At 36.3% G+C, this 25,465-nt stretch overlaps 1 protein-coding gene across 2 annotated transcripts in view; it reads right to left on the bottom strand.

The window, feature by feature from the left end:
* Positions 1 to 1,660: 1,660 nt before the first annotated feature.
* Positions 1,661 to 25,465, bottom strand: part of ATP8A1 (ATPase, aminophospholipid transporter (APLT), class I, type 8A, member 1) — a 107,641-nt gene continuing 83,836 nt past the window's right edge. For both annotated transcript variants that reach the window (XM_010288963.1, XM_010288964.1), the window contains exons 31-36: positions 23,089 to 23,145; positions 22,521 to 22,628; positions 10,609 to 10,697; positions 10,119 to 10,211; positions 2,616 to 2,707; positions 1,661 to 2,262 (exon numbers count right to left, since the gene is read on the bottom strand). In XM_010288963.1, the coding sequence (XP_010287265.1) occupies positions 2,165 to 2,262; positions 2,616 to 2,707; positions 10,119 to 10,211; positions 10,609 to 10,697; positions 22,521 to 22,628; positions 23,089 to 23,145 (537 nt within the window). In that variant the 3' untranslated portion in view covers positions 1,661 to 2,164. The remainder of the gene's footprint in view (positions 2,263 to 2,615; positions 2,708 to 10,118; positions 10,212 to 10,608; positions 10,698 to 22,520; positions 22,629 to 23,088; positions 23,146 to 25,465) is intronic.

Raw genomic sequence — 25,465 nt, 5'->3', positions numbered from 1 at the left:
CACTAAAAGATTATAAAGGAGCAACAGTGTCATGGTTAATTTCAGAAATGTTTTGAAGTTGGTCATTCTCCCTTGGATGACAGAAAATAGGGATCCCCATTTTAGGAAAGGGGCATGCCCCCGAATTTTTTCTTGCCTTAGGTCAAGTGATTTGGCCCTCCCATATTGATCCATCTATTTATCTATGCCTGAAATGGCTTTTCTGAAGGCAGTTCTTGTCTGCATGACTGACTGGCAGTACTGTTTCTAGTGGGATACGTTCCCTTTGTCCCTGTGTCTTCTGTTTTCTGTTTAAAGATCACTCCGGGAAAGTGAGAGGATGACATGGCATAACATGCATATGAAATGCAGACTGCCTTCCCATTGATATGCCTTCCTAAATATGTACTTTCATATAGTGCCTTTTGTTGGGCTTTCCATGTGTATTTTTAAGTTCCTCCTAGAATGGAGCGTAAGAAACTTGGACAGTGCAATAAATTTAAATGTTAAGCATTTAGTTAGATGAAAGGCAAGGAGGTGAAGTCAACCTTTAGTTAAGTATATGACTAATGAGGGAGGGCAGAGAAAAGATGGGAGTGGATGACTTGTTACTTTTAAGTTGAAAGTGGATGATTTGGAGAGCAAAGAGGAAATTCTTAATTTAACAGATCATTGGGGATGTCATGGTTCTGCTTTTCCATCTAGCTGATCTCCATTCAAAGATGAAAAGATCATTTCTAGATAATGCACAGAAATGTAATTAAAAATAAAATCAACAGCTACAATAGAAAAATGTATTTTAAATGTAATTATGGTGCATTTTAAACTCAGAATTAAGCATGGACTAAAAAGATACAAGATTTAACTAAATTCTGAAGTTAAAGTAGCTTTTCCTAGTTTGAAACCTGATGGTTGTTGGGTGGTAAGCTGAGAAATACCAAGTATAAACACTTTAAAAAGTCATCAGAATGCTCTCATTTCACACCTCCCTCTTTTTTTTTTTTTTTCCTTAAATCAGGTATGTATCTTTTTCTGCAGTTACTTCCTCTCCATTTTTAATTAAAGGTGGAGTATATAGGTATTCTGCATGACCAGTAAATTGTAAAAAGGCTGCTACAATGTATTTCATACCTTTATAGGAAGTGGCTTTAGGGCAAATAAAACAGTACATACGATAGACTAGCGAAGGCCATGCTTTGCTCTCTATTTCAATGTATGCATTTCAAACAATTTTAGTATAAAAATGTTGAAAATTTAACTTTTAAAAATAAGTTAAAACAAACTTTCTTTTGAAGCTAGTAGACACAACTAAGCATCGCAAAAATAATTAAAGTTTGCTAAAGGGAAGTAAGGCAGAGCAATTCTTAAAAATTGAACGAAATAATACGTGTACTCAATTTTACAAGGTGGCAGCCATTTTCAACATATGCGATACTAAACGAAAATAAGGGAAAAGCTTGTATAAGGCCAAAGGTGCAGACTTGCAGTTTTGAAAGCAAATGCCGTAAAGGCCACTCAGATTAGACTCACTGTACTGTAAATCTTTATCCTCAAGTGTGGAAACTCAAGCATGCAGTTCTGAGATCAGGACTGGAGTTAATCTCCTTTCGAAATATTTCTAACAGAAAAGATTTATGGAACTTCTTTGGCAAACATTTTTAGGTTAGTTTGACACAAACATCTATAAACCTCTTCACTCAAAATCTTTCTCAAAGAAGGTGAATTAACACCATTACAATACTATTTTTTTTAGCACTTGTTGAAATCAAAGGCTTGTTGTCAACTGTATTTAAATATATATTAACACTTAAAAACCTTCACAGATGCTAATGGTCTGTCAATGTAGAGTATGTTTAGCGATCTGACCATTGCCTTCTGAGTATATGACCAGTATTGATTCAACTTCATCATAAATAAGCAAGCTGGCAAGATACAAGGTAAATTCCAATCTGTTTACAAAGGCTAAGCAAATACTTGTTAAAAAATTTAGAGATGGTGTGTTACAGTATAGTTGCACAGTGCTTACGTCTACTGATTACACAAATCCAAACTTTATGGAACAAGACCATCACAGATCTTTAAATCTCTGATAACTGGGCCATGGTTGCAGCTCCCAGCAAAGATCTAGCAGTCTGTCTCACAAAAGTAAGTAGCTACTAAGGCCTAAATACTGAGCTGTGCTCCTTCACCATTCCTCAGGCCTTTGTTTTGTGGTATCGTAAGCTCTTATTACTTCAGACTGGGAAACTATTCCATTTTCATCTTGAGAGAAGGCGTAGCCATCTGCAAATATAAACCAAAATAGAAACCAATTAAATTTGGTAATATTTTTTTGTTAAAGCTTTAATAAAAACAACTTAAAGGTCAATATAAGGCAATAAACCTCTTCTCAGCAACTATCAGGTAGAAAACCCATGATGCTTCTAACATAATTTTGCAATTATAAAATAGCAGAAAGAACTCTGTGCAGTATCTTAAGAATGAAGAGGAACCTACAAACAGGCAAAGAACATGGGTTCCTAAACCCTAAACTGGGTTTAGGATTCTGCATCTTTACTATAAACAAATGCAGTGAAAGGTAGAATTTTACTATATTATTAATGGATATTAATTTTTACTTGTCAGTGAACACTTACGAAGCAAGTTTTGCTGCAGAGAGTCAGAGCGATACAAGTTCACATGGTTCTTCTTAAAAACATTCTTCAGTAACTGGGCTCTTTCAGTTAAGCTAAAAAGAAAGTAGACATGTAAAAAATATTTAATTACTAATTACAGTATCCCTTTATCTTTGAGTCTGTTAAATGGGAATGAATTATTAAATGAAAAGTTTCCATTCTCCTTTTTCTTTTTTAATGGTGCCTGAACTAATCATTAAGATGATTAAAAGCATGTGCGAGGGCAGATTATGAAGTCCTGTTCCCTGGTAACATTTTCACTCGTCACAGTACAGGCAAAACATCTGTCAAGCACTGTTGTGCACTGACAATACAAATAAATGAATAATATTGTGAACATTTGAGCGTGACTCCTTTAGAAACAAGCAGTGTAACGGGAAGGCACTGGCTCCCTTGACACAGCATGGCCTGATTAGGACCAGGCTGAATTACAGTCTTTCTTTTTCTTACATAAGAAAGTGCTCTTAGACTCTGCTGACACAGTACCCCAAAAGGATGGGAAGAGGGAGGGAAAGTCACATCCGTGGCTGGCCATCAGCTGTGTGTACAGAAACGTACTGGTTCCATGAGAAGTGTTCTAGCAAGGTATATTCACTGTGACACTCTAGAAGGTGTTTTTGTGGAGATCATATCCAAATAATAGACTACTATTACTACTAGAGCTTGGTCCCTTCAGCCCATCTCCTTCCTTCTCAGCAGTACTGTGTTATGACAGGCTGGATCAATGGGCTGAGGCCACCTGTATGATGAGGTTCAACAAGGCCAAGTGCTGGGTCCTGCACTTGGGTCACAACAACCCCATGCAACGCTACAGGCTTAGGGAAGAGTAGCTGGAGAGCTGCCTGGCAGACAAGGACCTCGGAGTGGTGGTTGACAGCCGGCTGAATATGAGCCAGCAGTGTGCCCAGGTGGCCAAGAAGGCCAACAGCGTCCTGGCTTGATTCAAAAATAGTGTGGCCAGCAGGAGTAGGGAAGTGATCGTGCCCCTCTGCTTGGCACTGGTGAGGCCGCACCTTGAATACTGCGTTCAGTTTTGGGCCCCTCACTACAAGAAGGACATTGAGGTGCTGGAGTGTGTCCAAAGAAAGGCAACGAAGCTGGTGAGGGGTCTGGAGCACAAGTCTTATGAGGAGCAGCTGAGGGAACTGGGGTTGTTTAGTCTGGAGAAGAGGAGGCTGAGGGGAGACCTTATTGCTCTCTACAACTCCCTGAAAGCAGGTGGTAGCAAGGTGGGTTTAGGTCTCTTCTCCCAAGTAACAAGCGATAGGGCAAGAGGAAGCAGCCTGAAGTTGCACCAGGGGAGGTTTAGATTGGATATGAGGACAAATCTCTTCACTGAAAGGGTTGTCAAGCATTGGAACAGGCTGCCCAGGGAAGTGGTTGAGTCACCATCCCTGGAGGCATTTAAAAGATGTGTAGATGTGGTGCTCAGGGACGTGGTTTAGTGGTGGACTTAGTAGTGCTAGTTTAACAGTTGGATTTGCTGATCTTGAAGGTCTTTTCCAACCAACATGCTTCTATGATTCTATTCTATGTGCTTATTGTGCTTTAATGGGATCCAAGAGACTCTCAATTTCAGCCCAACTAGAGAATAGGAATATTAATCAGGTTTTAAACTGAGACTCAAGCGTCGGCTGAATGCTGCAAACCATAGTGAATGGAGTAGTGAAGGTATCAGGTTTCCTTACTGTGCATCTTTCTTACATTTAGGGTTCTCTCAAATAGGATCCTACATTAGTAAATAAGTAATGGACAGACTAGCCATAGCTCAGAAAGCTTTCACAATCTGACAATTTTGATAACATATTAAAGATGTGCAAGGGACTATATTAAAACATCACATAAACCCTTCAATTCCTTCCTCTAAATTTGATATTCACTGTGAATTAGAGCTTGTGTTTCAGAGAAATACCAACTTATCATTTAAACATTTCCAATACTGAAAGATCCAGCCTCTCCCCATGTTAATTGGTCTAAAAATTAGTTCACTTAAAAAAATAGTATCATATGTTTTTTCTGAGTATATAGTGATTTGATTTTGTTATAGTTTTGCTAGATTATCAAAGTTGTTTCTTGTGTAAGGACGTGGTAAGTATAAAAGATTTCACGTACCTACGTTACTGAGTTTTGATCAGTCAAATGACTTTTTAATATTATTGTCAATTAGCTCAACAGACTTACCTTCCCAGGCTACCTTCAGACTACGTGACACAAGGAATAGAACTAGAATGCTTCCCTTACTAGATGAGCATTTCTAATTTAATGGTTTGAACGCTAATTCTTTCTTCAGTAAGTATATACTTCTTAAATATGAAGTTTGACCATTGTCTTAAACTGGAGAGACTGATGGTCTATCTCCCCTTTCTATTCCACTCCAGTATGGTCGTTAAAGCACATACCAGGAGGTAAGTGTTTGGCTCTTCCAAGTTGGAAGAGGGATGTAAACCTATCATTCCCACACCCAGAGAGGAATGCTAACTACAAAGTCTACAGCATAAGGGGATATGCAGGGAAAACTGCTTCTGTGGCCATGTTTTGAATGAAAAGATGGAATGAGGCTTCCTTGTAAAAAAGGAGTTAGGTACCAGTTCCAGGGAAGCAGTCAGCATCTGCTGACTGAACCAAGAACAGAGAGGCTGGAGTACTGAGTAAACACCTTACTCTCAGTGTTTTCATAAGCTAGCTCTTTGGAGACATTTTTATTTGTTTGCTTTTTAAATTTTTTTTTTTTTTTAATCCTAATTGCTCCTCTAGGCTGTGTAGGAGCCTTGGTTTTTAGTTCAGAGCTACCAACTGTTCAAATGACAAGATCAAGAAAAAATTAGGGACTGAGGTTTAAACCACAAGGATACAGAGAGTGAATAAATAAATATCTTCATGTTAGATGGGAGGTCAAAGAGGTGGAAGACCATGTGAATACTTAGATACAGTTAACAGCTGTATCTCCTTTGCAATACATCTGAGAAATTCTTCTTAATGTGATCTGAAATCAGCAAATTTCTGTGAAATTTTTGTTTTTGGCAGGTGTTACTTTCTAATAAAAAACTATTTTATTAAAAACATAGCAGGCCTATTCTAGCATTTTTGGTACCATCACTAGTCTTTGCTTGTGTTCCAGAATGAAGTGTTCAGATTGCTTAAATGCTAAGCACTGAAAATACTGCCTTAAGTTTTACAAGGACATGAAGTATGCACACGTCTTAGTTCATGTATAACGAAGTTTCCACTGCACAGATCTGATTGCTGGTACAGAAAATACAAATAACGTAGAAAACACATTTGGGAAAAGAAAAGTGCTTCTAGGTATTAAATTCTGCTCTATTTCTATACTTGAAGAAATACCGCAGGCTCTTTATTATGAATCACCCTGTTCCCATTCAAAAACATATTTAAAAACCTACATGCAAAGACAGGAAAACATGGTTTCATAATTAACCAATGATAAATCATAGTAAGTAAATGCCTATGCTCATTATGTGTACCAACATGGACAAAGAGAATATTAACTATTTTAAACACATATACATTTACATGCAATTAATCTCTATCTACAGAAAAAAAAAGTATTACTATATATATTTCTGACCAACTACTTAGCTGGCCTAAAAATAATTTCCAAGTGGACTGAATGAAAAACAATGATTATATGAAGCAGCATTTGCAGTATATATCTCTGAAGAGGTTTCCAGAAGTTTGGATTGTTATTCACGTTATTGTTAGTCTACGTAGTATTCAAGCAAGTAAAAATATTTTGCAGTAAGTATTAACAGTATTGTTTCTGCTGAAGCATTATATACAAGGTATCAGAAAAGCTGTTTTTCAACAATGATTTATATACAAAAAGTATCCTTCTACCTTAGTAATTTCACTTTTAAGTACAAATGACTTTGTGGCATTTCAATTACAATGGCTCTAATGATAGAAATAGTACTTTTTGTGGCACAAATTTGTTAATCCACTGAAGCTGCTCTATTATTTATGCTATCAAGGCACCCTCCAGTCCATAGTATTCCAGTATGAAAGTTTACTTTCTGATTGAGAAGTGATAATGCAAAATTCGCACCTTCTTGCTCAAAATACATTCTTACTTAACTGACAAATATATGTGATAAACCCAATTTCAACATGCTGTCTATGGAAGAATAGAATAAAGTGTTTTTGGACAGTTTTGGGGAAAAAAATCTGATTACACATCCTTACACACACTGAAACAGCAAGATATGGTAGGAATGCTCATCCTGAGCCTTCAATGATAAGTTTAAAAATCAAGTTTCAAATCAGCACTGGAAAAATACAAGAGATGACAGATTTTCAGACTATATTAGCATGTCCTACTTTTAAAGCATATGCTGAAATACAATAAAGATCTTTAAAGAACAATATTTTAAATTATTTCAATATAAATGTCAATTTTTATCCTAATTTTAAGACAACAGCTGAAAGTGCAAATTCAGAATCTAAATGGAAATTCCCATTCTAGGGTTATTTGATAGGAAAACATTAAAAAGTAAAGCCTTACAATCTTAGTTGTATTTAAATGCATGCAACGTCAGGTCAATGTAGTTCTAAAAATCTGCAACAAATATATTCTAGCTGAAAAAATAGCCATTAAAATTAACACTAATATACTTCTAAGTAAACATTCAGATATTGTCTGATTACAGCATCTAGCCAATAGTAGAATCCTGTCCTGTTATCTGTGGAAGCTGAACCTCTTAATTTTGTGTTGTAGTGGTTTTAAGATGGGAATGGACAGAGTAGAAAAGTTCCCGAGTTATCTTCCTCACTATTTCCCAGTTACTTCTTCATCAAACAGTGATTTGTATCTTCTTAGGTTATTTGGGCATTTCACAAAAACAAACCTCTTCTACTGCTACAACATAAAAAGGTACTTCTGGAGGTATGCACACTAGAAAAATACTATTTGGTGCTGAAGCATACACAGTAAGTTTGTCAAAAATAACTATTTGTCCTTCATGAAAAGCACTGCAACTCAAGAATAAGAGAGTCTCATGTACACGTACATTTTTAAAGCGGACATGCAGAGGACATTCCTTACCAATTTAACTACTTACTCTGCACTGGTAACTAGTTAATCCAGGCTTCTGCAACTTAGGAGACTCAAAAATGTTTACAATAGTTCAACCAAATTTCTGAAGATTCAAGTAAGTTCATCAGACCACTTCTTTAGAAAAGAATACTCCATAAAGGGTGAAGTTTTGGCTTTATTACCTGAATTAAGATATAATTTAAAAAAAAAAAAACCGGAGGGAATAAATCCTTAAGTGATATTAAGATGTCTAACATACATTGACTTGCATGTTAGGTGGATGCACGTATACTTCAAAGAATACAGATCTAAAAATAACTTTGTGGAGAAGGAATGGATCTAAGACAGACATTCTGGCAGGTAACTAAACCACCTTCATGAAGCCTTCCTCACTACTTAATTGTGGGATAAAAACATAATTATAAAAGTAGTGGTGAAAACACCAAGTTCCTCTTACCTAAATAAGAAGGGATTTGAAAGACATTCTGTAGGGTGAAGGAAAAGCATACTGCCTAGACAACTGAAGTAAAAGTAGCTGAATTTAGGAATATAAGAGAAGTCTTGGGAATGCCAGTATGGAACACTAAAAAGGTACATTACCTTACTTTCTTTTACATCCACAGGATGTTCTCCTTTTAGCACTGTCTAGTACTAACATCTCCTTTCTTTTCTGTAATTCATTCTTTTACAACTTTTGCTCTTTGCAAAAAAGCACATAGCATAAGCATAGATTGATTCTGGCTTAAAGCTTAGCACATCTGTGCATGAGTTGGTTAATTTGGAGGAAGATCTTGCCCTGAAGCTGCATAAATGAGCACTGCCACTGGAAGGAGGCATCCATTACAAGCAATTTAGATCACCTTTCAAGGTAAGAGAACTTACTCTTGCAAACACTAGTTGGTCTTTGCAGTGATGAAGGAAAAGCATGCTCGATCTAGGAATCGTCATCAACTAGGGGATTTTGCAGTTACTTCCAAGTGTGAAGCTGCTGCCACAAAGACAGCAGATAGAGCCTGATGGGAGACCCTATACAGGTATATGCTCCTATGTAGCCCACCACATAGACTAGGTGGCGGGATGAACTTCCAGGCCTCACAGTAGCTGCCCCTGGTATTCGTCTGTGTTACCAGGGAAGATTAACTCCACTAGAGACAAAACATTCTTGTGAAAATAATTTCTAGGAACAGAAAGGAAAAGTAGGAGCATACACTCACACAAGCTGGATATTCCACCCATTAGAAATGGTGGTCACCACCTTGGTATCCAATATAATTTCGTCTCAACCTGGTACATCCTAGTAAGCTGATTCCCACAGAACTGGAGGAGTGATACAGTAAGATTGAAGAAAAAAGGGAACTTAAGTATCTTTACGCACAAAAGGTGCTTCCTGAAAATTTAACCTACAATAAAATAAGTGGCTATTTGTGGTTTTTCTGTTCTCTTTCCATGCATACATTGGTAGGAAGAAAGCCTTCTTGGCTAAGCCCTTTGCTGCGAAGATGCTAAAAAAAGAGCAGTCCAAAGGAAAGAAAGAACAGGAAAATCAACAGTTGTATCAATAGTTTCGGCTTTTTTTAAGATTTCACAAAACTCATGAAAATGAAGAGAAGGAAAGAAAGTTCTAGCTCAGCAAAATGGCACTAATTAATTGGAAGGTGGGGAGAAGGGGGCTTTGTCTTCTCATACTCCCGTTCAGCAAGTGCTTGCTGCGAGTTCAGCTAGGGTTAAAAAGTGTTAAGTATTTTAGCGAGTGCACACCTTTACCCTGAGTTTACACATAGAAATTGTCCAGTTGTTCAGTTTTACCTTGTCCCTTTTCTAATTACCTGCCTGACTCATGAAGGAGGCTGTAACAAAGGGAATTCTTGTAGAGTCTTAAGTTTAACTTACATGAGGTAAGAAATAATGTTGTCAAATTTGTTTGCTCTCGATTGGCATTAGATACAAAGCCAGCTTGTTCTACTCAGTCTCAGCAATTTTAGATAGATTTTGCTGTATTCCTCTATGCTACCAAACAGGTTTAAAAAATTTAATTTTTTTTTTTTTATTGTGCTTAGGCTCAATTTATAAGTATACTAGTAAATGATGCAGGTTTAAACTCACTTTGTATTAACTTTTAACACAGTCAAAAGTGACAGAATTAAAATCGTACCTCAACTTTGTTCTACACATAATAACTAGAAATGTAAGAGTCAGCTACAAGGAAACACATCAGTTAAAGCTTTTGGTAAAACCTACATCTAAGCATATGAAAAAATATATGGGCTCAGCAGACCTGAAACCTCTTTAGAGATGCCTTTTGTTTGTATGGATTTTGAAAAATAACCTTTGTGTTTTATACATGTATAAGGCTAAAAATATTTAGCCTTTTTAAAAAAAAAAAAAAGACAATGACCTACAGATTTTTACAGTACCTCTTGCCATGCACAACTGCCCCAGGATCCTCAGACTTTGCTTCCAACTCCTGAACTTCATCTACCAGTGTCTTAAAAGTAGCTCTCTTTACTCTGTAAGTAATACAAAATACTGCCAGATTTACTCTTCTTGAAAGAACAGATGTTTTAACACATATAAACACTCAATTTACAAATCCATTTTCCCAGATGACTTTAAATTAAGCTTTGCAATAAAAAAACATTACAAAGCAAGTCTAAATAATGTATTTTATCAGCTGTTCTTGCAAATTAGGAATAACAAATATTTATAAAAAGACATTACAATTATTGAAATTATTGAAAATACTAATAGCACTTGTAATAAAGTTTGTCAAAAACAATAAAGGTGAAAAACAATTTTATATAATCACTAGAGTTGATCTTCATTTGCTTTTCTTATATTAATAATGAGAACACACATTTAAAAGTCAGTACTTTCTCCCATAAACCTTGGCATTTCTGTACTCACACTTTGTATACTACATCAAAAAGTAAAGCTGTCATAGGAATACATAGAAGTCCCATCCAAAACACTCCAGAGCTGAACATCATAGCTGCCTGGAAGGGAAAAAAACCCCACAAAACGTGATGATCTTATGACAAGAATTCAGGGAAAAAATGTAGAAATATCAATTATTTGGTGCAGGGTATCAAAAGCAAATTTAAAGGAACCATTCTAGACTCTCTAATGTGAAATAAAAATTTTAACTCCTTTTTAAAATCCCCTGAATTGCTGTAGAAATCCAGTAGACAGTAAGCACTAATTAATGTTAAGAAGCTGGTAGACAGATCGCACTGCTTAGCTCTTCGAGAGGGGGGGAGTCTACCCCTCCACAACCCTGCTCTACACCACTATGCTGATTGTAGACATTTCCATTAAAATCGGAGTTACCTAAAATCCACCCCCCTCTCCCTGCACAATCTTCCTCAATACATTATGTGCACAGTTTCTTATTTGACATCAACCCTAACAGGATATAATGTTCCTGATTCTTGATACAGATATTGGACAGTTACAATCATTTTGCAATATAACTCGGATCAAAGTTATCTCCAGCAGAACTCACTGTACCACAGTTCCCACACTGCCACAGACTCCTGTTCAACAAACTGCTTAAACGTAAGAACTAAGAAAACAACAAACTACATAATTATAGAAGTATGCAACATATTGTTAAATGAAGATCTAACACATTAACATATGGTGAAGTTTTTGCAAACAAGACCATTGCTTTTAGCTGTATGTTTGCTTTGTTATTCACCACTTGGTATTAATACATAGGCTTTTCTTCTGTTCATAACTTAACTTGGTCTGTAAACATACTAAAAACTAAAGCACACGAAAAAGCCAAAATAAACATCATAATGCATGGACATAGGAGGAAAAAAAAATCCTTCAATCTAGCCTTGTAATTCATGCCCAAGTATCTACATCAAAAATATTATGGATGCAAGGAGTATGACAGATACTTAATGAAGCCTATTACTGAAAGATTGTTTTGCAGTCAGTATTAAAAATACCTTTGTAACATAATTAGATTGCACAGAGATTGAGAGTAACATTGCTACACAATAATACCCTTTCAAATCCTTTGCTTCATTACTTGAAGAATAATTGCTTTCAAAGGTTAAAACTCAGTACGTAACTAAAATAAACAAACTGAAATTTTACTAATATTAATTAGCAGGAAAATGTAGGTAGCTTGCAGTAGCTAATTTCTGAATGTATATACATGAACATTTTAGAATTATATTTGATGTGTTCATGTGTAAAAAATGTGAATTATTTTCCGAAAAGAAATGTCATTCTCATGTAGGTAAAAAGTTTTATTTACCTTGTTTTCGTATCCAAATTCCTACTGACTCTTATTCTTTGGAAAGCATTAGAATGCATTTGAACTGAAAATTTGGTAAACTTTCCACAGCTATGTTAAAAGGACATGGACATCACCCTAAGATTCTAGTAATTATTTCTGCCAACAGCTGTCAGCAAAGGTGTAAACAGTGAGCAGTGAGAGGTTCAAAATAAAACAATTCACATTTTCAACCGAGGAAAAAAAAAAAAGAAAATTTTGTATCAGGAAGTGGAGAAAACTTATTAGCACAGTCAGTTTATAAGCAAAACATGACTTTTGACATACTTGATGAAATACTCATTTCCTAAAACAGCAGCTAATAGGAAATGTCTATCACAACTACATTTTTGCAAGACTTTTTATAATTAAGTAGCAATTAGAGAGACAAATTTCCCTAAAAAAAAAAACCAAGAAAAAACATAAAATATACAACTTGAAGTAATTACGACTCTTGCTTCCTATTATTAACAACATTTTTTAATTTATAAGAACATAGCAAAGAGCTGTCCTTGCATTAGCCACCCTGTACTAAGTGTTTGCTGGTGAAACAGCAAAAGTGATAATGTAGGTCTTAGGATGTTAATTCTGACCATTGTAATGCTAACTATGAATGAAGGAACAACTGGCGCCTACTATTCAGCCCATCCAGCCTTTGGCTTTACAAACGAACAACATGAATTGAGGGAAAAAAAAAAGTTTTTCTGCGTCATATTTGAAAGCCTGTCAGATTTTTTTTTTTTTAACAGAGTTAATCCAAACCTAAAAGATTTAAAGCCGACATTCGCATTAAGGACAGAGGGCCTCTTTGTGTTTTTTGGACGAAGAGGGGAAAAAATAAAATCCCACAGAGGTATTTCCTTCCTTTCTGTACAAGAAAGCTCCCCCCTCACTCTGTAGAAAACATTTTTGTCTCTAACTTTTCACATCTCTCTACACATAGGCAGGTCATCTGGGAAATGGCAAACCAATCCTTTTCAGACAATGGCACTAACAGGAGCAGCCTGTTCTGGGGACGGACTCTGGCTGCCTCTGTTCGTGGTTTACAAATTGTTCCTAATGTGAGAGATTTGTGGTCCATGCCAAGTTTTCCCCCTTTAGGCCTTGTGAAACCAAATGGAATCTGCCACAAAAGTGGCTCCCAGGGGAATTCAGAAGTAATCTAAAATGAGAGCGGGGAAGCCTAGTTTATTGTAGGACTTACAAATCCTGAAGGAAGGATAAATAATTTGTCGTCTGTGGAGCTCATGCTCAATATTAGGACTTTCTAAAGTGAATTAACATTACTTACTAAGTGCATTGTGCAAATTTTTTATATAAGTTCTTATTATATAAAAAAAAAAAAAAAGTTGAGAATTACTCCCTTTCATGGCTTAGTGACAGATGAGAAATCCCAGCTACAAAACATTTTAATGCACTGATGAAGATGTACTGTTAGGAAATCACATGCCAAAATGAACAGAAGATATTCCCTTTTTCTTCACTATGAAATGTTCTACCAAAACAGCTAGCTCAGATTTTAAAAGGCATTCTGAAAGTAAAGAAAGATGAAAAGAACATTAAAATTCTTACTACAGGAAAGCTTATGAAAACTATTTTCAGTTTATTTATTTCAGATATCATCTAGGTACGTGTCCTCGCCTTATAAACTACAGAACTATTAAAATAGTATCTCCTCAACACCATCAAACCAGCTACAGTTTCTCAACAACCTACGGAGACAACTTCATTGGTTTTAGTTATCTGCATGTGTTTGCCTTCGTACATGCCAAAGTACTTACTGCTGTAATATTGAAACATATTAATTGCAAATTTATATTTAACTCCCAGTGCAATGAAGTTCCAACAAGTGAGTTCTTGTAATGCCTCTAGTCTTTCTTTGCTATTTAGAGTTTAAAAAACATCTCATAGGTCCTATTAATTAAGATCTCAGTAGGAACTCTGCTTATTAAGTATATTAAAAAGAGAGTTCTTCCATTTTCTGCAAATACATTCGAAAGAAAACAAAGCCTTACTGGTATACAACACAGAGTAAGAGGTGCTGAAACACAGGGAGTACCAGGCAGTCAGGAAGCAGGTAACTCCGGATATCTGCAGGCCAAATCTGTAAGTTCTTACTTGAACAAAACTCCTGAGATGAGAAAAATGAGTAAGGACAGACTAAGGAACAGGTCTTCACTTTTCCCTGGCTCCTCTCATTTTCTTCAGCTAAGGATACCACTAGTCCATTGCAAGATCACCGATTTCCTCACTGCAGGTGCGCATGAAGGGTGGCATGTATCCCACAGAGGCACGATTAAAACTCTGGTCTTAATTATATAAAGGCAAGTAATACATATTATAAATAATAAAAACATATATACAAAAGCTCACAAACACAAGACACACACTATAAATCCTAAAGCTTCACAAAGTACCTTTGTGGTGACATAGAGTATATAAACATTAATGAAGCCAGACAGAGCAATACAGAGAATTAACTGAGACTTACATCTCCTCCTACAGATGTCCTTAGTTCCTTGTTTTGATTAATATTTTAATATTCTAAGTGTCTAAGACATTCTAAGAACACAGCTTCTCCTAGAAAAAAAAAACCATCACATTGTCTCTTCTGATCTAGTAAATATTTGATTATTCCATACAAAGAGGAACAGCAGAAGACAGTTGTCTGTTCAGTCAGCCTTTCAGCAGAAAACATTACCCTGAAAGTTGCAAAGCACAGAAAAACTTAAATCTGGCTTTCGAGTAACATTCATTTTGGGTGACTGTTCTAGTATTTAACTGTTGGATAAATCAGTATTTTAAAAAACATAGGTGATAAGTCTAACTCTGGGAGGTAGTTCATGTTTGTGAATCATCAGATTAGCACTTATCTCTAACCACAGTACAGCATTTGAGCCCAGAAAAGGATGAAATGCAAGACTGCACCTTATTACATGCTATTGTGACTAGCTTAGAGTGGTTGCTCATTTTTACTTAGTGAATTCAGTTCATAGGCATTCAATTCTTTCCTTGCATTTTATGAAAGCCTAGGTTACCTCAATCACTATTTCACATTTGGGAAAAACTCCCAAACAAACCAGCAATAGATCGTGGTGCCAGGAACAGCTCTTATGAAGTGAAATTATCACTATCAGCTATCTCTGGCCGTTAGACAGAAACAGTGATGGAAATGCTTTCAAAGATAAAAATCAAGAAAAGAGTAAAGAAAAAAGGCTTCACAATAAATATAAGTATTTGGAAATTTCCTCAAAAAGCTGGAGAAAAGAATGACACACAAACAGAAAAAGCTTCTCCAAGAATTAGGAAGAGAAACAGGTTCTGTTCACAAAAGTTTGGCTAATGAGGTTGTGCTACAGCTTGAACTGACAGACCTAAAAAAGAACCTTTGGAAAATTAAAGACAATTAGCCACCTGGATGTGAAATCAGACAAGCTAAAAAATGTTGGCAAGGTGAGGTTTATCACAGTACTATCACACTACTTTTAATCATGCTTGTAATGGGAGAACGTTAGCTATTCTGCAATAAAAGACCAGACTGTCCTCTTTTGCCTCAGAATAAAAAGATTCACAGGGAGACCTATCTGAGCTGATGCAATGACAACGTAAGAAACAGTATCTGGCAAAGAAGATGTAAAGCCACAATGAGCAGATGAGTTCTGGTGGGTCTACAGAGTTTGTTACCAGGATAGGGGCTGTCTGCACTGTAATAGGTGTAACAGGAAAGAGTACAGGAAACACTGAGTTTCACTAGAACTTGTGAGGAACTGAAGTAATTCCTCACTATTGCACATCAGAGGAGAAAGTTGCTATGGAGAAAGATAGCAGCTGAATATCATTAATCTTTTAAGTGTCCTTGTATGTGTAACTACAACAGGAATGAGTACTGAATTTGATTCATAACATTTTAAACAGAAAAAATGGTAACTTTTATTTATAAAGGAGATTGGCAATAATATGCTGTGGGAAAGAATTCTATTAGATGCTGATACTGGGAAAAGACTAACCAATAAAAAGGAAAAATATTAGAATGGCAATACTACCAAGACAGACCATCATAAGCAGAAAAGGAAATGGTAGTTCAAAGATTAGCTCTGCTGTTTCTGTTTGTACCTGTGCAGTCAAAGAGCAAGAATGAGAATGTAACTATTGAATATGGAATAAGATCTTTAAAATATATCTTGGAATTGCAGAGTCTGGCTAAGAAGTATCTAGTACTAGACTAAGCACAATTAAACCATGAAAGACTGAGGACTCAGAATAGAAACTACCTAATGGGAATTAAATGGGAAAAGAAAAACATCTTAAGAAAATATTTTTAATTCCTGAAGTGAAAGATTAAAAGCAAACTTTAAATATAAAGAACTGAGTAAGCTAAAATATGGTAGTATTAGAATGGTAAAGTAATTTTTGCCTCCCAGGTGAGGATAGATGACTAAAATGGATGTGTGTTATGGGATGAATTCTGACTCATTTTAAAAAAAACCCACCTTCAATAAATTACTGAGTCCTCTTATGAAACAGTAATATTCCCCACAAATGTACATCAAAACATTTTATTTCTCTAAACAAGGGGTTCACATAGGTATACAGGGGAAGACAGATACAGATCATTGATTATTGTTTTGTAAAGACTCACAGGTCTGTAAAAGATAAGCTGGGAAAAAAACTTGGAGGAGGATGAAAATATCCTAAAAATGCGGGAAAATGCCCAGAGGGGCCTTTTTCTGAGAATGAGCTTGAAAAAGTTTTGGACTATGAAGGAAGACCCTAGCTTTTGTTGTTTAACTATTTCAATGTTCTTGAAAACTGTATTTCAAACATGCTCTGTAAATAAGCTATAGTCCCTCACTGAAAATTTACTACACTGATTACTCCCCCCAGATGAAGACCCAGAATTGTAGCTAATATGTAATCTAGAGTGGCAATAAGCAGCGAAGCAGGAAAAAAAAAAAATTACTGGCTAACTCAGCATAACTACCCCACGTATTAGCCATTGAAGAATGGCTATTTTCCACAAGTATTGTGACAACGAAGTGAGAATTGAGCAACCTCAGTATTTTTTTTACCATATAGGGCTCAAGGCGATTTTTAGAAATAAAGATTAGCAACTGAGTTATCTGACAGGTTCCCTTAAAAGCATGACACAGTACTTCTCTTGTTTCATTGAGGAAATTAAAGAGAATCATTAGTTTTCAAAGTTTAGGGGCATTATTTACAACTCCCCCTGCTAATATTGAGAAAAGTACCATAACAATTTTCTTAAATATACAAACATTTAAATTTAATTATTATGCCGTATTGTGTAAAAGTTACTTTAATAACACTCATCTGTTTTAAAAAATGCAAGAGACAAGTATCCATTAATAGCATCTTTTACAGCTGGAAGGACAACACAGCAGGGCAATCAGCCATAAGATCCTCATAGAGAAGCTGTTGATGTATGGACTGGATGAACAGACAATGAGGTAGACCGAAAACTGGCTGAGTGGCCAGGTCCAGAGGGTTGTGATCAGTGGCACAAAGTCTCGCTGGAGGCCAAGTGTACCTCAGGCATCAATACTGTGGTCCAGTCCTGTTTAACATCTTCATTAAGGGTCTGGATGATGGGGTAGAGAGTACCCTCAGGAAGTTTGCTAATGACACAAAATTGGAAGAAGCAGCAGATGCACCAGAGGGCTGTGTTGCCATTCAGAGAGACTTCAACAGGCTGAAGAAATGGGCTGACAGGAATCTCATGCAGCTGAACAAGAAGTCCAAAGTCCTGCACCTGGGGAGGAACAACCCTATGCAGCAATACATGCTGGGGACCAGCCAGCCGAGAAGCAGCTTTGCAGAAAAGGACTTGGAGGTCCTGGTGAACAACAGGTTGAACATGAGCCAACAATACGCCCTTGCGGCAAAGGTGGTGAATGGTATCTTCAGTTTTATGAGACAAAGTATTGCCAGCAGAGGTCAAGGGAGGTCCTCTCTGCTCAGCACTGTTGAGGTCACACCTAGAGAAGTGTCCAGTTCTGAGCTCCCCAGTACAAGAGCCACAGACATACTGGAGAGAGTCCAACAAAGGGCCACGAAGATGATGAAGGGCCCAGAGCATCTCTCATTTAAAAAGAAAAGCTGAGAGAATTGGGACTATCTAGTTTAGGAGAAAGAAGGTTCAGGGGATCTTATCAATGGAGGTAGATTCCTGAAGGGAAGGTGTAAAGATGATGAAGCTAGGCTATTTCCAGTGGTACTCTGTGACAGGACAAGAAGCAATGAGCACAAACTGAAACACAGGAGGCTCCATCTGAACATCAGGAAATACTTTTTTGTTGTGAGGGTGACTGAACACTGACACTGGTTGTCCAGGGATGTTGTGGAGTCTCCATCCCTGGCAATATTGCCTACTGGACATGGTCCTGGGCAACTTGCTCGAGGTGCTGGAGGGGTTGGACCAGATGACCTCCAGAGGTCCATTCCAACCTCAACCATTCTATGATTGTATACTAGCCTGAATATTGGCTTTGCTCTCCATTAGATTAAAACAAATGCCCCCTTTCAGACCAGACTTCAGACAAACATCTCCCCAGAGAAGACCTGTTCATTAGAGATTGAAGTATCTGGACAACTTTTTAAGAAGTGTTTGGTTTTTTTTGGTGGTTGTTTTGGGGCTTCCCCCCCAGCTTTTTGTGTTAAAAAAAAAAAATCAGTAAGAGGATTAAAGGATGTATGTCTAGTATTTTAAGACACACAATTCCATTATAAGCAGGTTATATGGAGTAATACAGAGGGAAGCAGTATTTAAGAAACTAATACTGTTAATATAGTATACTCTACTACATCTTTCCCACGTGGTGCAGCTAAATCATCCAACAAGGAATACTATTGTTTTTCACAAAGATTCTGCAAGCCTCAATCAAATGAACTAAAATTCTGTAAAATACATGCTTGTTCCTTAACTTCAATTTCCGTCAGTGGTTTTATAGATCCCCTGGGTCAGACAGAGAAGAAACAGATGGTGCTCTGGGGAACTTTACAGTGCATTATCTACAGTACCACAATATATTAAAAAGTTCTGCAGATACTGAACTTTTGCTTTTAATCTCAATGTCATACTTCTTATTCCAGTAAGTGTTATAATTTTAAGATAACTTACTAACCAGGTAGGTGTATAAAAAAAGGCCTAAAAACTCAGAGCACTCAACAGAACAAACCCAAAAGTCAGCAGTTGTACTAGTATGAAATCTACACATAAAAGAATCAACTTCGGTTACATCAACGTAGTAGACAAAGAGATCCATGCAGTCGATTTACTCAGGTCTGCAGTGGAAATATTCTAGTCTGTAGTGGCACTTTTTCTGAACTTAAATGGAGCTTGTTTCATGTAACAGATCAAAACAGCTGTCCTGTGGTATGACCCACTTCTCCATAATGATGTTAACTCTAAACACAAAATGCCTACAAAGATGGATTTTTTTTTCCTTCTTTCTTGTGCATCTGTACTTAAAAGCACAATCTTTACAGGTAAATTATTAAGAAAATAACCTGTAAAGCTGGTTGTTCAGATGTTTCCACACTAGACAGTTCTAACAGACAACAGATGCGGGAATACACATTACTGCAGATAAACATTGTACTGTAATAAAGACTATGTTGAGATTGCAAAGTTGTTACAAAATCACTGAAAAATTTTGAAATGTTTTCCATGTTCCTTTCTCATATACTGTGCATCAAGTCCCCTCCAACAGAAATAATGTTTTACTACTACTACCAAAATCCTCCTGGTAGAAAAGGTATTTTAACACTTTGGTATGAGCAGACAAAACTTAGCATCTGTGTCTATGACTAGAATAATACAGTCCCTAATTCTTAGAATAAACTCAAGAGGAGAAATTTTTAAATGAATGAGTCCAATGTACAAACAAAAATAATATGAAGGTAAATAATAAAAATCAGCTTAAAGGTAAAATACGTAAGTCTTGTTTCAGACTACTAAGAGACTCATAACTTAAAGTTGATCTGCTACAGTACCTGAACTAGCCATGGATACTATATAATTAAGTACTTAGGTTATCACCCCTTTTTTATCACATATCCTTCCTCAATTTTACAGCCTATTTTTCCATTTTCTTCTGCTTCATAAATCCCATTGCTTCTCTCACATTTTTCATCCATTTTTCCTTCTAGGCTGTGTCTGCAGAAAGACAATGGTGAACTGACAGTTTTCATCTGAACATCATCAGTCAAGGAAAATGAATGAAGTTTTCTTCACTAGGGACTTTTTTAAAAAAAAAAACCAACAAACACAACTGAAATAGAAACTGTTTTAAGGTTGACAAGATGTAACTGGTTTCTTGTTTGAATGCTGATTCTAAGGTTTTGTCAGAATTTTTAAAGGAACATGCTTCAGCTACTATCACCCACATGCCTATTATCAATCTCTTAACAGATATCAGCTCTGTAACTACCAGTTATTCGTATCAGGAGAACAGTTGTGCCAGAAGCCACCTTTCAACTCTTCTGGTGCACTACCTATTTGGCAAGCTAGTTACCACCATCTGTAGGACTTAGGAGTACTGTAACATGGAGAGCCATCTGGTATCCATGCTGTGTGGAACAGTGTTGTCTAGTTGGGATGAGTTGGTTCAATGTGGGAGTAGCAATCTTGAAAGACCAGCAAACAAAGGTCATTATGCCTTAACTGCCTCAGCATTCTAGATCAGTGGGGCATTTTGGATCAGAGGGGTCCTTGTTTGGCTTTTTTTGGGAGAACTCACAGCAAAAGAGAAAGAAAGAAAAACACACTTGCTTATTGTATTAGAACATGTCAAAGAAGGGGGGGTAGTGGCCTAGACAATGAACAAAACTGCTGACATGTCAGAAAGTAACCATTTTTCATTTCACTATATTTTCTTTTAGAGCACAGCATTCTACAATCTTTCCTTCTCGATTACTAACATACAGCAACACGTATGTAAAAGCCAACTTTAATTATCTTTAATTGTCTTCCATTACAATTGGAATGATACACAAAATGATGGAAACTACATTAGTGTAAAAAGCAGGGAAAACTTGCAAAAATATGTGAGATACTTGTTTCTTTGTTCAGATTCTTATGATTTAACTTTGGGCTGCTAGCTTCAGTGCTCCAACGCAAGAGTGTTTTTGCAGCATAAACAGACTCTTTTCTTCTACTACAACTCTATTTTTCCCTTGAGGCATCATCTTGTAGTATTCTCCATTTAAACACATTTATCACAGCTGTATAGGTATTTTTTGAGTTTCAAAATATTTAGATGAAACCCTTCCTCTGCATCGAATGAATGAGTTTTCCATCAGCTCCACATGCTTTTTCTCTCCCCTTCAAGAGCATTAGTATTTTATTTTCTTGGAAGAGAACCAGCAATAAGCAGCAAGAATCCTATTATTTTCATGACATTAATATGAAGAAGTTAGATTGAATCCTTAGAGTGTTTCAGTAGGTTCTTTCATGGCTTCTTTTAGACAGAAGAAAGATGTTTGTAGAAGACAGATATCATCTAGTTGGAACTGAATGGTTGGATGAACATTAGATCAAGAATACTGACTTGTAAGACTATAAACCCACTAAGGTAGAACTCTTGTTACCAGCTGAAAGGAGCTGAAAGAGAATATATTTAAACTTTATAAGGACTATAGTTATTAAAATCTCCTTATAAAGCTAGAGTTTATTGAAGAGGTGAATTTTAAAGGAACACATTTAGAAAAAAAACCACTGAAAATCCCGTTCAGCATAACTTATCAGATCAGGTCAAGGCAAAACAGACAAAAAGCTACAGAAGTAGAGGTCAGCTTTTGACTTGTTAATTTCTGCCAAATATACTTGGATGAAGTCTTCAAGTCTGACTTGCACATCTGAAGAAGTTAGACAAGCAGTATTTGCACAGGCAAGCAGAGATGTCCATATGGATTTGTTTCTATTACACCAAATCTCTGCCACAGTTAAATTTGTGAATCTTTTAGTTTGAATACTTATAGAAGGCCTACACTTGCTTCAGAGAAACCCAGTGAATTCTGCCCAGCCAGAGACAATATGGTCAGTGAGGGGGCTTCCAGGAGAACATAAAAAAATCCTGCTTCCAATCTGAGCCGCAGTGTTTGTCAACAGGACTTTTAGCCACAGGGTACAGCTCAAAAAGCTAGACCAGAGGCTTTTAAAATAAGCTCTTACAGTCTATGAGATGTTTAGGAGACTTTATTCTGATGTTACAGACTTCTAACTATATTCTTAGAAAGAAATCAAAGCTGAAACCAGTCTCACCCAACAACATCCCCCCAAACAACTGCACGCATGTACACATATCTAAAGCTACTATATACACATACATGCATATACAAACACACTGACAGAGTAACGCTGTCCATTCCAAGTACAGATACAGTCTTATCACAACAAATAAATGAATTTGGGTTCTTAAGTCAGACTACTTTGGTGTCATGTTGAGTTCAAACCCCAAGGTATTTATTCTTTGCACACATTCAGATATTAGTTAAAATATACATTTACCTCTCCTGACATATCAGGTGCCATAGGAATGACTGGCCACAAAGAAGAGTAGATTCCAAAAAACACTACCCAAAGTGCTATGCTGCCCCAGATAGCTATATGGCTGAACTGTTAAAACAAAAAAAACAAACAAACCAGAACAATCATCATGGATGTATTATGACAAAAAAAAGAAAGTCTTTGCTACTTAGTATTTACAATGTGATTTTGATATATTGGATGAATTTTCCATGCCTTGTATTAATTTAACTCTGCTACTTTCAGCAGCAATATTACCACATTTTAATTCAGTTTAAGCTCAATTACAATCAGTTCAGAGTAATTTGATTTTTTTAGTTAAGGACTACTTTAAGTGTCATTCCAATGTCCCTCTTTTTCAATATTAAGCATTATTTTTCATATGTAAATATTCCACCTTTCCATGCAGTTACCACAGTTTAGCTTGATACTGTGGGGAGGGCTGGCAAACTGTAAGTGTGTAATATAATAAAGAAGAAGAAAATAATACAATTATTCATCCATCATATTTTACAAAACATTTGAGAATACGGTGAAGACATTTGCTTACCAAAGTCCAATATGAGGTTTCTAATCCAGCCTTCAAACACACAGTTAGAACCACGAACTTAAAAGATAAAGAGAGAGAGAATTCTTATTTAATATGGGAATCTTACTTACCATACAGAATTTATTAGTTTGGTTAAACTTTTAGGAGAACAGAAAAAAAAAAAAGTTTAATGATTTTCATACTTCACGTTTAGTTGCAGAAATGAAATAAGGGAAAGGAAAATCAATCTCTTCAATTTAAATGTGATTTCCTTGACAATATTCAACAAACTACTGTGTGTGTCGATGCGCCTAGCTGTGTAAGAAGACCTAAACCAAAGTTTGTAAAGCAAAAGGCAATAATTTCTATGGACCTGCAGAAGTTAGGGAAGAGCCCTTCCACTTTAATAGAATCTGCTCCCCAAAAAATGTAGGGCTCTCAGCAGCCCCAAAGTGAAATTCTTTTAGACCACAGCTAGCTCTATTTTTCCTCTTTTTTGTAAGTGTGTGCACTTAGATCTGAAGTTTAAGTGCCCAGCTGAAATGACCACAGTAAAAAGCCACTAGAAGATTTAAAGATACGCCCCAGCAATGAGCCAGTAACAGAACACTAAGAATTACTAGCTTCCATTAATAATCTCCACTCATTTGATTTGGAAAACTCTTGTATTAGGAATCTTAAATATTTCCCTTGCCTCCTAGAACTCTGCAAGTATGGCTCTTCCTGAGACATTCACTTCTGTATCAGTTACTCTACTTCAGTAGAGACGGCAGACCCCCTAGTTATGGAGAGGATGACTACTACTTTCTACACAAAGACAGATTTACAAGATCTAGATGCTGGGCTGAAAACTTGCAATTGTTCAAGCTTACATTAGTCTAAACCTAAAAAAAACCCCAAAAGAAACCAAACAAAAACCCAAAGAAACCCCCATCAGTTTTGTTTACTTCATTAGTACTTTGTTAGTAAATAACTCACCTTTGCTAAACCCTGAAAAGCCAAAGAGTTAAACGTTGGCAGCCTAAGACTTATGTTCTGCATAAAAATAACATGTTGAATGAGTCTGTTATGTTATTTTCATTCTCCCCTCTCAATCTTTATACTTTTTATGGAGCAGTCTCTGAAAATATCATGTTATTGTCCTGTAGGACACGCTCCATTTTAGTTTAGAGATAATCAGTAGTGGAAAGTTTATAATCCCACAGCAAGGACTAGATGATTCAGGAAAATTGTTTATCTCCTTCCTTTGAAATTCACACAAACAAAATTCTTCTGTTTAGCAAAGAAATAGTTATTACATTTTGTAACTCATGTGTGAACATGTATCACAAGTTTTGCTTTATGTGCAATCTGAAGAATGTGAGTTTGCCTTATTTGACAAGATTTTCACTGTGTGTGGTGCACAGAAGGATACAAACCCTGCCAGAAAGCTTTCACCCCTAGCTGTAAGTTTATGCTTTTAATTCTGGAATCTCCTTTTTCAACTACTGCTGTATTATTAAGGACAAACAAAATCACAGCACCACAATTCCGTTATCTAAAACATGTCTGAAATCTAATTAGAATAAAATTAAGGACCACAATGAGTGTTATAATTTACTTAGTCTATCCAGTTCTGCTCTATTTGGAAGAATGAAAAAAACGATTTCTGGTGAAAAAAAAAAGTTCTCATCTGGTGCACTTGCTTGCTACTTCTAAGTCAGCCATAAGAAAAGAAAATATCCTCCTTTAGGATCATATAAAAAAAAATTCTCATTGCATAGACAAAATGTATACACAAAACAAACACTGCAGGTCTCTAAAAGGAGATATAGACTGTGTGAATATATACCCTCCTTGCACCTTAAATGATTCCCCTAAGAAAGTTACCAACTATGCACAGCGGCTTACTGAAGAATTCAGGTTTTACTGCTCCCTCCTCCCCTTGCTGAAAACTAACAACAGCTCACTGAATCCTACCCAGGAGACAAAAAAATCAAACTGGTATTCAGCTTAAAGCACTGAGCTTTTTTTAGGAAGACCTCTCGAGAGTGGTCGTACAAGTGTTTTTATGGCACTCTACTCCTACTTGAAATTTATGTTTGAAGAAGTAATTCCAGGACATGATGTGAATCAGTGCACATTCTGACTTCCTCTGTGGATCCAATGAAAGTGCATTAATTTCTGAATCCCTTTGCTACTGTTTTTTTCACAAGTGATGGATGTAGACTTCCTGAAAACAGATTAAAAGCACTAGGAAGAATGAGAAGTACCTTAGCCTTATGAATTTGATATTTCACGACAATGACTGACAACTGTCAGTGCACATGCACTTCGCATACACAGACTTTTTTTTTAAATCTCAAAAAAAATGCTCCCCCCAATTTTGAAAGTGTCTCAAATCTTCATGTACGCTCCA

Source organism: Phaethon lepturus, unplaced genomic scaffold (genome assembly GCF_000687285.1).
Source record: "Phaethon lepturus isolate BGI_N335 unplaced genomic scaffold, ASM68728v1 scaffold8196, whole genome shotgun sequence".
Taxonomy (NCBI): Eukaryota; Metazoa; Chordata; class Aves; order Phaethontiformes; family Phaethontidae; genus Phaethon; species Phaethon lepturus.
This window is presented reverse-complemented; position numbering and strand designations above follow the sequence as displayed.